At 37.8% G+C, this 13,502-nt stretch overlaps 1 protein-coding gene across 3 annotated transcripts in view; it reads left to right on the forward strand.

Moving 5' to 3' along the window:
* SACM1L (SAC1 like phosphatidylinositide phosphatase) overlaps positions 1-12,282 on the forward strand; it is a 64,898-nt gene extending 52,616 nt beyond the window's left edge. For 2 of the 3 annotated variants that reach the window (XM_048838852.2, XM_048838854.2), the window contains 12 exons: positions 356-441; positions 643-729; positions 1,273-1,341; positions 1,438-1,517; positions 4,355-4,453; positions 6,228-6,366; positions 6,630-6,699; positions 6,798-6,870; positions 7,602-7,695; positions 7,780-7,872; positions 8,795-8,852; positions 10,223-12,282. In XM_048838852.2, the coding sequence (XP_048694809.1) occupies positions 356-441; positions 643-729; positions 1,273-1,341; positions 1,438-1,517; positions 4,355-4,453; positions 6,228-6,366; positions 6,630-6,699; positions 6,798-6,870; positions 7,602-7,695; positions 7,780-7,872; positions 8,795-8,852; positions 10,223-10,359 (1,085 nt within the window). In that variant the 3' untranslated portion in view covers positions 10,360-12,282. The remainder of the gene's footprint in view (positions 1-355; positions 442-642; positions 730-1,272; positions 1,342-1,437; positions 1,518-4,354; positions 4,454-6,227; positions 6,367-6,629; positions 6,700-6,797; positions 6,871-7,601; positions 7,696-7,779; positions 7,873-8,794; positions 8,853-10,222) is intronic. The other variant, XM_048838853.2, reaches the window with a different exon arrangement.
* The last annotated feature ends 1,220 nt before the right edge of the window (positions 12,283-13,502 follow it).

Genomic DNA, 13,502 nt, shown 5'->3' on the forward strand with positions numbered 1-13,502 from the left:
ATGCTTCCATCAGTGTACCAACTGTCACTCTGGGAGGTGGTGTTCCTACGCAGACAGAAAATCCCCTTCCATTGCTATATGCCACATCTACACTATATAGTCGTGCAAGCATAGCTACAGTGTCGTAGATATGCCATAATAGTCTCCATAGTGTGGACATACCCCAAGTCTCTGCTTCATGAGCTGACAGTGTCTCAGAGGGTGGCTTTGATCTACAGAGGACACAGATTTCACTTATCTTCTGGCTATTCTGTATTGTTTCATCTTACTAACTGAAAAATGAGACCCCAATTCAAACCTAAAGCAATGGTGTTTGTGGCCGGCTGTGAACTGGATTCTGTTTTTTCTAACTCAGGTATTGATTCAGAAGGCCATGCAGCTAATTTTGTTGAAACGGAACAAATTGTACATTACAATGGGAGCAAAGCTTCATTTGTCCAGGTAAATTCAGTGGTTTATCAGAATTGATTGCATGACTAGCTTAAGTTCAGCTGGCAAGTCCTTTATTTTCTTGTCTGCCCAAAACCTGATTTTACATTTAACAAGAAAAAACAAGTTAAAATACAGATGTCAGGAAGGTGTACTGAACAAGAACATGAAATTGCATTTGTTATTTAAGTATCCTTTTCCTTTGTTTTCCAGACCCGTGGATCAATTCCTTTTTTCTGGTCACAGAGACCAAACCTCAAGTATAAGCCAAAGCCACAGATCAGCAAAGTAGTAAATCATGTATGTGTGTTTCCTTGGTTGTGTGGTGGTAAAATGGAATTCAGTGTTTGCATGGATATAATGTGGAAATAAACTTAACATTGCTGCGACTTCTCATTAACATACAGTATACTGTTTAAATCTGTTCTTAATATAAAAGTCAAACCGTACCTTTAAAGTTGAAGTAGCAAGAGGCTTGGGCCAGTGTACTAGCTTTTTTATCCATGGAGTTTTTGGCTCAAAGCTTGAATGAGGTCATAAGTATAAATGAATGCAGTCATCTCTTCCTGGTTCTCATTTGTGTACAGTGATAAAAACCACTGCATTATTTGGCACAACTAGTAGTTTATACAAGGGAAGCCCAAGGCTGTTGCAGATGAGAGCTGAAGTGCATTGACAGAGTGGAGTGCAGATATTTGCCTCATTTAAGCACCACATTCTCATTCAGAAGACGACTTGTTGTGTTACATTACAAGAATCCCTTAATGTAGCAGTTTTAGTAATTTACAGACCTATGCATCTCTAAAGACCTGTGATGTCACTTTTTTCTCCTCTGTTTTCTAGATGGATGGCTTCCAAAGACATTTTGACTCTCAGATAATTAGCTATGGAAAACAAATGATTGTTAATTTGGTATGCCTTTAATTATTCTGCTTAGTTGAATTGTTTGCCTCTTCTTTTTAAACAAATTTGAATGATTGATTGGTATTACCATTTCATTTTTCACAGGTTAACCAGAAGGGCTCAGAGAAGCCTCTTGAACAAACATTTGCAAAAATGGTAAACAGCTTGGGAAATGGAATGGTCAGGTACATGTGAACTGAAATTATGATACATATGTGTATATTGTACATGTCTGGCTCCTTTTAACAAGCCTAAATTAAAAGTGTGATCAAATTGGTCATGGGGCCCTTATAAAATAATTTAACTTGCATGAGAATTGCATTTTTTAAAATACACATTGATACTGCACTGCAGGAAAAGGATATGGTCCCTGCCAGAAGAGTTTGCAATCCAACTGGAAATGATAGGCATGGGATGCATGTAAAGGGAATTAAGACAGGACAACAGCATAAAAAGAAGGGAGTATGAGGCTTACAGTAATAAGAGCACATTGTTGTTTTGGCTAGTGGTGTGTCTTGAAAGTTCTGCTCGTTTCTTTAAAGGGCAGGTGAGTGTTTTATTGACTTCATGGAAGAAATGCACTTCCAGGATGAAAGAGGTGAGGCATTGCAGACCAAGGGGTTCCAGGTGTGAAGTCACATGGAAAAAAGACACCAAGACAAGGTCATTAGGTGTGCAGCCTAAATGGAGCGTAGGGGCCATAGGAGTGTGGAAAGCACATAAATTATTGTTAAATGTTCATGATTGCAGAAGTTGCAGGTGCATGGGCAGTTTAACAATGGCGATTCATCATTTTAAAACAGTAATCTTCACTTATTGACTTGCTTTCTCTTTAACCATGTTCTTGAATATTGAGAGAATAATATGGATTTTCCACAAAGCTTAAAATTTTTATTTTTTTCATCTCAGAGATTCTCCTGTAAGGGACTTAGACATTTGTTCGTGTCAGGAGTCCCTAACAAGTTTAGGGGCCAAATCCTGCCCTCTAGAATGAATGCATAATTCTTAAGGACTTCTGTAGAACATGCACATTTAAGGGCAAAATTTAGCCATGAATGCAGTTAATCTTACTTGTATAGTATACATTTGCATTGAATTTTTAGTTGTTTCCGTTCGATCGATCCCCATTTTACAAGGCTCTTACAGAAGGACAGGGAATTAGATTACTCACGTTTTTCTGCACCTTGCTGCCCTCTGCCCCTTCCAACGGTTGCAGTAGTTTTGCTGTAGATTTGCATATTTACGCATATATGTTGATTTGTGAAGAGGAAGACATGTTTTTAAGAGCACTTCCAATGTAGAGTTTCTGTTCAGTTTTCAAAGCTGGTATTGGTTACATCTTTAAGAGATAAATGACTTGTGGGATTCCTTGCACTACTTTCTGTAGAACTAAAAGCCATTTTACAGAAACTGAAGTGTAAAATCCTATCTCTGGCCTGTTTTTTTTCTCAGTTGTAAGTTCCGCAGATGTTAACATTTAAAAAATTTAAAAATTTAAAAATTTTTTGCTAAAAATAGGGTTTTGCTACTTTAATTGCTTTGCATGGCACCTCCTGCCATCAATAAACATTCACAATTTATGAATGCCACCTCCAGTCCTGCACAAACCATCTATAAAAGTCTTTTGTTTTTTATTAAACAGTTCCCCCACCCCCACCCCAAGAAACTTACTCCTGTTGTCTACAGCAAAGGCATACTTTTGCACCCTGAACTTGTTTAATTTCTCTGCCCTTGTTTGATCTCGTCTTAGCCTCTTTGTATAGACTCTGAACTCTTATAACTTGGTGACTCTATCATTTTTAATTTCCTATTTGGAAATGAGCACCCTGTTGCCATTAACTGGTGGTGGTTGTTTTTTGTTTGTTAGGGCTTGCTGTTATTTGATATTTGACCTCTTACTGCCAGTTTACTGAATTTTGCCAAACTTTTCTCATTGTGGCCCACCTGCTTTTTGTCCTGTTTCTGCCTTTCTCCTCTTCTAATGTTCCCATACTCCACCCATTCATTCCTTTGTACATTATATACTAGCCCCATCTCTTTGCCTCTGTTTCAGGAAATATATAAATATAATTTCTAGCTTTTTAAACTACATACAAAGCAGAAAGCAGCTTAGAAAAAAGCAAATGCAGATCCATCTGGCCATCCTTCCTTCCCCGTGTTGTCTCGTAAATATGGTAAACGAACACTTGGATTGGAAGCACTTCAGGACAGGGACCATGTCTTTTTAGTTAAGTTGCCATACCCACGTCCCTGCACCTTTTTGGGGAAAAGATAATTAGACAGAAGTGATTTTGTAAAATACTAGTGAACATGAGCTTCCTTATCCTGCTTCCAGAGTGGTGGGATCATCTAAAGCAGTGGTTCTCAACCAGGGGTCCGGGGCCCCCTGGGGGGCCGTGAGCAGGTTTCAGGGGTCTACCAAGCAGGGCCAGCATAGACTCGCTGGGGCCCAGGGCAGAAAGCTGAAGCCCCACCGGATGGGGCTGAAGCTCAAGGCCTTGAGCCCCACCACCCGGGGCTGAAGCCAAAGCCTGAGCAGCTTAGCTTCACAGGGACCCCTGTGGCATGGGGCCCTAGGCAGTTGTCCTGCTTGCTACCTCCTAACTCAGGCCCTGGCTTATATATGCAGAAAACCAGTTATTGTGGGACAGGTGGGCTGTGGAGTTTTTATAGCATGTTGGAAGGGCCTCCGAAAGGAAAAGGTTGAGAAACCCTGATCTAAAGGAGTGCAGAAATTTGCATCCTTAAAATGTGCAAGGTGACATTTTGGAAGAGGACAGAAAAGAAGAAAACACGTCCTTTTGATATTTATGGAACCCAGTTTTAAAGAATTGCTCTTAAATTTTGGCTGATGTTGACAAATCTTCATCTGAAGAAGATCATTTCTCTGCACTTCAATATTTATCAATCTTTTTTTCTTTTGAAAAAATTACCTTTTTAAAATACAATTGTACTGTGATCTCTTCAGAGCAGTGAAGAATGCCGTGAATTTATTTGATCAGATGTGCTTGTCTCTGAATAGATATATAGCATTTGACTTTCATAAAGAATGCAGTCGAATGAGGTGGGACCGACTCCAACTTTTGATGGATCAACTCTCAGAACAACAAGATGAGTTTAGGTAATCTGTCTCTCTATAGCACCATGTGGTCATCTTGTGGTGGCTAGCATAAAGTGATAGATTGTTAAATGCCCAGCAGATTCATAGAGCAGAATCTATATTCTCAAAAGTAGATCACTTTCTCATATGGATTCTATGGCCTTGAGTTGAAGAAGATGCATATGCAAATGAGATAAAGATTACAGGGTGGAGTCTGCAGATATCTTTGTGTGATCTCTCACTCCTGCTCAGCAGCAAAGTAGAGGCCTTAATGTGGTTTATAATGCACTCACTCACCATGGTTTTGCTTCTGTGAAGGAGAATTAAATGTCTCTCTTGGTGAAGGGATTTGGGGGGGTAAACACAAGTCTGCCTATTACATGGGAATGAGAAATTACCAAGCACAACTGCTTATCTGTTTTCAGTGTGGTAATTTCATATGCAGTGTTAATGCCATACCTGAGCAACCAGACACCAACCCTTCCTGACTCTTTTTATTTATTTTTATTTTTTTGGATTCACAGAAAAGTAGCAAATGTCCAACTTGATTTGATGTCCTTTCCCCCAATAAAGTTATTTCATATATTAAATGAATTTGTATGATCTATATGAAGTTGTTGCTTAATGCATTAGTCTTTATTTTATTATTCACCGCTCACAGATTTACAGGTTATGAAGTGAAACCTATTTACGTTGTAGTTCTGCTTCTTTGAAGATCTCATCATCACTGTTTGGGTCTCAAGTCTACGGCATGAGGCAGACCAGGAACTCCTATATCTAGTGATTTGACGGCTACACCCCCACTTCCACACAGGTTGTTGTCTGCCCCTGTAATGTGAGGAACAGCCCACTGAAACCTCTCCCAGTTCCATTTATGAATGAAAGCTTGAACCACTGATCTAGGCCGACATAAATGCCTCACTCTGTACGGATAGTACAAACCAAACATGCTCCTGAGGATAGCAATACATATATAAAAACCTGAAAAGGAGCAGCCCATAAAGTCTGAGAGGACGTGAACAGAGAACAGTCATGTGAGCCCTTCAAAGAAGCAGAATGAACAAGTAATTTTGTCTTTAAAATACCACCTATATAGGATTCTCAACCCTAGAATGAGTAACTGAGAGATGTCTTAAAACTAATAATACACTGTAGCATGTAGTGAACTATGTAGGCATATGCCAAAACCAATCAGCTTTCTTTAAATAAAGGGATGGAACTGATGTCTCAAAATAAGGCATTACACAACATTATTTGATTTGTTTTTTGAGGAGTCCTCAAAATATGGCTAACACTAGGGGGCTGGAGAGTTTGGGCTCTCTTGAAAATTAGATTCTGCAGGCCTGAGACATAGAAGCAGAATTCTTCTCTTGAGGCTGAAGCCAAGTCTTTGTAATTGTGTAGTGTAAGGATTGTGTTATTACCATGTGTACATCATGATTACAACATATATACTTGAAGCTGGAAGTGGAACCTGCTCTTCTTCCGAAAGGTAATACCAAGGTTCATAGCAACTGCAAGTAAGTTATTGTCGTGTGTAATGCAATAGGATAACCATTTAGACACTGTTCTTGATAATGCTATGTATTCACTATCTGCTACGGAAAGAAAAGTATAAATAATATGTTATCAAATAAAATTAAACACATATGGCAAAGAATTTAACTTGGGAAAAGATTCTGTTTTGGGTAACTAAAGAAACCCGTTAAAGTATGCAGTCGCAGAACATATTTTGAAGTGGATTATTTTAGGTACCTATTTATATACACACATTTAAATGTGTCGTGGATCTTAGTTATTTTCTAGTTGATTCTGATGGTAAAGTGGTGACTCAGCAGGACGGAATATTCCGCAGTAATTGCATGGACTGCCTGGACCGGACTAATGTGATTCAGAGCCTATTAGCACGTCGTTCTCTGCAAGCACAGCTTCAGGTCAAGATTTTTTCTAGTTTGCTTTTGTTTTTCAAAGCTCTCTCTGTGCGGGAGGGAGGGAGGATGGATCCTCTGTTGGGGATTAAGTACAACTAAAGTTTGTAGCAGCTTACATTCATAAATTTCTTTAGTTCTTAAAGACCTGCTTGATATTAAAATGTACTGTCCAGCTAAAAGCTGGACGAAAAAGCTATGTCCCATATAAACTTAAATATTGACTTCCTCTGAGTTGCTATTGAATTGTAGTGTGTTTTTTGTTCTAGAGGCTAGGTGTTCTGCATGTTGGACAGAGAATTGAAGAACAAGCAGAATTTGAAAAAATCTACAAAAATGGTAGGTTTGTCTTTAAAGTTAAATGGTCCTTATTTGAAAAACAGTAAGTCAGCCTTTTTTAAAGGAAAACGGACATAATTCTATTTCTCTGTTCACAGCATGGGCTGATAATGCAAATGCTTGTGCCAAACAATATGCTGGAACTGGTGCCTTAAAGACAGACTACACAAGGCAAGTTAGAGACGATTATGTTTTGAGGACAATGCATTTTTGTAACTTAATTATCTACAGCTTGAAATTTCAATTTTCCAGACACACATTAACATGTAAGGTTTCAGAGGAACAGCCGTGTTAGTCTGTATTCGCAAAAAGAAAAGGAGTACTTGTGGCACCTTAGAGACTAACCAATTTATTTGAGCATGAGCTTTCGTGAGCTGTAGCTCACGAAAGCTCATGCTCAAATAAATTGGTTAGTCTCTAAGGTGCCACAAGTACTCCTTTTCTTTTTATTAACATGTAAGTTGGTAATATGAACTACCTCTTACTAGAAAAATTCAGCCTATGTCAACATGATATAATAAACAATAATATACCTTTTGTAGTTTAAAAAAACATTAAAAATCAGGAAATAAAATCAATATGGGTTTATAAAATATTCCATCTTGTTTTATTGCATGATGGAAAACTGAGTCTCTGAGAAACCATTTTCCTGACTTTACTCACAGATCTTTCCACCCTTTCTTAAAACTTTTTTTCATAAAAATCTACTGCCTATAGAAGTTAGAGTGCAGAGGCAGCACTAGGCAGTTGTATCTTTGTCCTTAAGTATAAATAGAAACTCTGTATGATTGTTAATACAAACCTGAAAGGATCATAAAACTGAACATCACTTGGTATAACTTTCTACTTTCAATTTGCAAACAGATTAGTTCTAATATGCTCATAAAACCACTTTTTTATAGAACTGGGAAGAGAACTCAGTGGGGTCTAATAATGGATGGCTGGAACTCATTAATACGTTACTACAAAAACAACTTTTCTGATGGATTTAGACAAGTAAGTTGGGTTTTTTCTTTTGCAAATAGATTCTTAGTCATTATTGCTATGCATTTTAACTCTGTATGTATGTTTCTGTTACAGGATGCTATCGATCTGTTTCTTGGAAATTATTCAGTGGATGAAGTAGAGTCTGTCAGCCCTCTACATACACAGAAGGACTGGAAGTTCTTGGCTGTAAGGATTTTTTTTTAATAAGCTTTGATTCACACTTTTTTGGAAACTAAATGCTTTGTTTGTTTCTTTTATTTGCTTCAGTAAACCTAAGTAGTTATTGACTGTTTGTTGATGTGGGGCCATTTGTGTCTTCTGGTCCTATTTTTTATAGTAGCCACTTACTGGAAGACTAAGTCCAGAACATCAGCCATGACACAAAGGGAGCATCCCTCAGACATGGAGTTGGAAGGAAAGGTGCTCTTTGGCCAATTGTGCCCCTGCTAGAAAGATTGGGATTCTTCTTGGATCTCTTGCTTTGTCTGTTCATTAAGAAAGAAAAGTGGAAGGGGATAACCATTTTTAATGTAATAAGAGCCATCATTGTTGATCTAAAAAAAATCATGAAGATGTCATCTCACAACATCAAATGCTGTATGCAGGCAAATACTGGTTTCTCTTCTCTTCAGTGTCAGTGCCAAGACAGTCAGGAAGGGGAGGCTAAGCACTTATTGAATTTCAGAACTGCAGTTATGACAAAAAAGATCACTGTGGAACACATGAGGGAACTGGAAAAAGTCGTGTGGAGAATACCTACACTGACCCCTTCTGTTCTGTACACTCAGTACACAAGCGGGATAGATTAACACTGGAGGCTTATGCAGGGTTGTTCAAATACCCAAACAGAACTAATGAACTTGATCTTTCAGTGAGCCTAAACAGGCAGAATCCAAGCATATTATCCTCTAATCTTAAATGTACAGTTAAAGAATTATTTAGATTAAGTCTAAAACTCAGAAGGAGACTCTGTTTTACCAAATCAGGACATCAAAGAAATGATGTAACTTTACCTGTTACAAAGCGAATTACAAATATAATTTCTTGAAGGAAATAATCAATACAATCATATATATCCTTTTTTAATTCTGTTTTTCTTCTTCCGCAGTTGCCTATTATTATGGTCGTTGCTTTCTCAATGTGCATTATCTGTTTGCTTATGGCTGGTAAGTCACTATTTGGCGTACATTTGCAAAATTCATTTGCAGGCATACACTTAAGATGTTGGAAGCTATTCACTGGGTATGTGCTTATGAGTTATGAGATATTCAAGTCATACCTCTAACCATACAACCTGGAGCTATGCTTTTCTGGGTCAGGCCTGGTCAGTACTTGGATGGGAAAGCTCAGATGCTACAGAGAGTAGTGCTGGACATTCAGCAGATAGCACTCTTCCCTCTGATGTTACTGCGGGATATTATGAGTAATCGCTTCTCCTTAACATGATGGTTGAATCAGGTATAAAATTGTTAGTTAATAATCCAATGGCACTTCCTAAAGGAGTAGAATTGAGAACACTGCCATCCACACCAACCCCCTATTTGGGTGGTTATGTTCTGCTTCCCTGAAACTCCCCCCTCTATATCAGTTGGTTAAGGTATTCACTTGGAGTATCTATACAATTGTGGGGGTAGGGAATCTCAGAGCCTAGGTCTGCAGACTGAGTCACGCTCTGGCACTAAAAATAGCAGTGTAGATGTTCCTGCTTGGGCTGGAGTTTGGTCTCTGAGACTCTCTTCCCTTGCTGGGTTTCAGTGCCCAAGCAGGAACATTTACATTACTGTTTTTAGCACCGTAGTGGGAATCCCGTGAGCCCGAGTCTGTTGCCCCAGGCTCTGAAACTTATTGCCACATGGCTGCTTTTTTTGCAGCGTAGATGTACCCTGAATGATCTAAACTCCTGTGTTGGTGTGTGCTGTTAAATCAGGGAACGCTAAATCAGTTAAACGCTCTGAGATTCTCAAAGTGGGGGTTGCGAGATTACATGGGGGTCGTGGGCTATATGCCTCCATCCCCAAACCCTGCTTGGCCTCCAGCATTTATAATAATGTTAAATATAAAAAATGTGTGTTTTAATTTATAAGAGGGGTCACACTCAGAGGCTTGCTGTGTAAAAGGGGTCATGAATACAAAAGTTTGAGAAAAGTTAAATGGTTACCAATCTTCCTCCTTTTGCTTAGAGATTGACAGCATTTCAGTGGCAGGTCAAGTGTTGGCTATATAGGTCGTAAATCAGTTTGTTATGAAATTGCTTTGGAATCTCTCTGAATTAAGGGCTATATGAATGTCAATTTTTAGCCATTGTAAATTAGCCTTTGCTTAACTGTAGAACGTTAGTTTCCGAGCTAGAAAACTCTCAGAAGGAAATACACAGTACAAAATAACAGGCTCTAGTATATGTGAAGCTGATACGAAATTTCAGTTCTTGATCAAAGCTTCCTTATGAGCACTTTGCTAACTGTTTTCTTGTCACGTTAAAAATGATCTCTCCACTATTTATTGAAAATGACTTACTGTAATGTTTATCTGATTACAGGTGATACATGGACTGAGACACTGGCTTATGTGCTCTTCTGGGGAACTGCAAGCTTTGGAACTTTAGCTATCATCTTTTACAATGGCAAGGATTTTGTAGATGCACCAAAACTGGTCCAGAAAGAGAAGATGGACTGAATTTGTGTGTGTGGAAAGCGGCTTAGCATGGAGGACTCCTCAAGCCATACTTGGAGTCTCTACTGACCTGCTTTCCACACCAACTAGTGGTCTTTCTAGCTTTCATCTTTGTGGAGAGAAAAAGTAAATTGGGTCCTTCACTTGGTGGTGGTAATTTACAGTTGTGATCTGGTTTTACAGTTTTAGTCACAATGATCTTTGGAATATTGCATTAATTGGGGAGGTTGCGCTCATAACAAGATATTTTGGCTTTCACCTGTAAGTTTCATCAGTGTTGTCTGTGGAGTATTATAGAATATGAACTGGCCTACTAAGCTTACAGCCCAGCAGGGCAGTTTCATTCAAACATGATCTCATAATCTTAACCGAGATCTCTGGTTCTGTTCACGTGTCACCATATCCAGCTGTGGCAGTGTTAGTAATATAGAGTCACGTCATGTTCTTTGAGCTAATATAGCATTCCTACTAAGAAGTTTTCTTTCTAGACTTTCAGCTGGGTTTCATTTGTCATCATAAAAGCAGTCACTGTTAGCACGAGTCCTTTGCATATTTTCATTAGGGTAGAGAATCATACCTTACTGTCAAAATGCAAGTCTTCTGTTCTGCCTCATCTAGGACTGATGCAATATTTTATTAAATCATTGGGAGGGTGAGTTATTGGTGGACATTTCTGAAGTTGCAAATGTCTTGCACTACCTAACTACTGCAGTCTTCAGATGACTTTTTATTACAGCTATACAGCAATTTAAGTGTGATTCAGAAGGTCTCAAATAAGGTTGTCTTTTTTTAAGATGTAAATTAAATCAAAGAATGTAAAACTTCTTTACTGTGTTTATTGACCCTCATGCTAAAGGTCCAAAGTATTCCATAGTTAAAGAACAGTCACAATGTAGAAGGTACGCCTCATTGTTTTACTAATCACCTGCTTCTGTAGTTTATGGTTAAGTAGGGATAACCTGTGAAAGAAAGAATACAAATCTTTGAGGTGACAGTCTTCTGCTAAATTCCATGTTTGCACTTGAGGGAAGCAGCAGCAGCTTGCTTTTCATGCATGATAAAACTCTAAAAATTAAGCTATGAAAATAATTTGTTCTGATTATCAGTAAATGTTTGTCTTTAAATTTAGTGCTTCCAATCTACATAAAATAGCTAATCTGAATCAAGGACCAATTTTAAACTATTTTATCACTTATTTTATGATTTCTGTTCAAACCAGACCTGAAATTTGCTTACGGCACTGTGCATTGCTTAATATTTCCTGTAAGTACAGTTGTATATCCAGATTGCAATTATGACGATTAAATATTAGGAAAAAAAAGTAGAATACTAGGGTTAGCACGGTTGTCATTAATGCCCTAGAACACAAAACACTGCATCATCAGTGTTTCATTGTGTTATGATTGAAAATATGTACATTTTTTTGCAATAACTGTTCATTTTAACCGTGAATGTTTCTGAAGGCCTCTTTGGGTTTTGTTAAACATTACCTGTTCATAAGCACTAGTAATAAAAATGCAGAGTTCCTGTTTGCTTTTAGATGCTACAATGGAAATACCAGTTGACAGTTTAACTGAGAAATTCTCTGTAACTTAATCTCAGACATCAACTCCATAATGGGGAAGAAAGTATAAGAACTCTATAGTTAAATATTTAAATAATGGTTTGTGTGCCTCTTTGGCGGGTGATGTTTTGAAATTTAGCTCAACTGTCTTACAGTGTGTATCTAAATCTTTCCGTGCATCTCCCGTTAAGAGTTTGTTGCAACAAAGACCAAACCTGGACTGCTAATATAACCACATTGCAAGAACTAGGTTTTGAGACTTGGAAGGGCATCTGTATTCCAATGCTTTGTAAGGAGATTGTATTTCTAAATTCACATATGGTGTACTCATAAATGACAATAAAACTTTAATCTTTTCTAGATCCTGACCGTTCCATTTCTGTATTTTAGTTGAAGGGTTAAAAAAATGCAAACTTTAAACATTGTTTCTTGGAAACTGCTGTTCATCAGAAAGGTACATTCTGAGTGGTTAATCTCTACATACAAAATTAAAGGCCTTCTATTTTTATACTTAATCCACTAAAAGTTTAGTTTACAACTAAGATTTTAATTAGCATTTGTTCCATTTCCCTCTGCCAAGTATGGATTTTACCTTTCTGAAAAAAGAAGTGTTTGGGAGACAAAGGAGAAGTTTAGAAATAAGATCTGAAGTTGGACTCCCTACTTGAGTCTATTCTTTGTCCCTCCCTTTACAAGGCCATTTTAGACTACTGTTCTTGATTGGCTCTCAAAGTGTTAGACACATGAGGTGAATACTGCACATCTTATTCTTCAGATAAACTGCTAAAGTAGTGGTATTACAATCAGCTCCTTCTATATTTGCTTTCATGACCTTTTTGTATCCTCAGAATTAGAGGAATGGTAGACTACCAAGGAATCACATTTATTAGAAACCTGCTAGAAACAGATCCCTGAAGAGGGGGGCACTCATGTATGTATTCCAAAGATTCAGAAGAGGATGTTTCTGAACTCTGAGTCTAAACTTTTGGCAGACTTTGGACTCTAGCCCTTAAATTTAAGAGAGACCAACCATAAATGTATATCAAGATGATACTGAACTAGCAGTTACTATGGATGATGATTCTGTTCCTCCTTTGGCATTTTTGAAAAGGGTGGGTGAAATAATAGAAAGTGTGACAAGGTGAAGATAGTATATGTGAGCTGTACAGCAGAAGAATGTCCGTAATTCATTGAAAACAGGCACATCTGAATTTACAGAAGCTTTTTATTTCTGTTTGTTCCAGTTTGACAGTACAAATGCACCTTAAAAACACCACAATCTACAGCTACTACTGCATATCAAATTTAAATGGGATACTGAAATGCATCCAATTCTCCACTGTAGAGTAGCAGCTAATCAGACAACACCATTCACAAAAGTGGGAAAAGGGGAATTTTGGTTAACAAGGCTTTTTCCTTAAAAATGCCATGGAGTCTCTACTGCCAGTGCAAAGTAGCTAAGACCTTGGTTATTTGTTTTGTTTTTTTAAAGTATCATGTTTAACTAAGGGTACAGAGCTAAAGTAGAAATAAGTCAATATTTTATTCAAAATCCCTTTTATTTGTTAAATGCTGATTGTAG

Source organism: Caretta caretta, chromosome 2, assembly GCF_965140235.1.
Source record: "Caretta caretta isolate rCarCar2 chromosome 2, rCarCar1.hap1, whole genome shotgun sequence".
Classification (NCBI taxonomy): Eukaryota; Metazoa; Chordata; order Testudines; family Cheloniidae; genus Caretta; species Caretta caretta.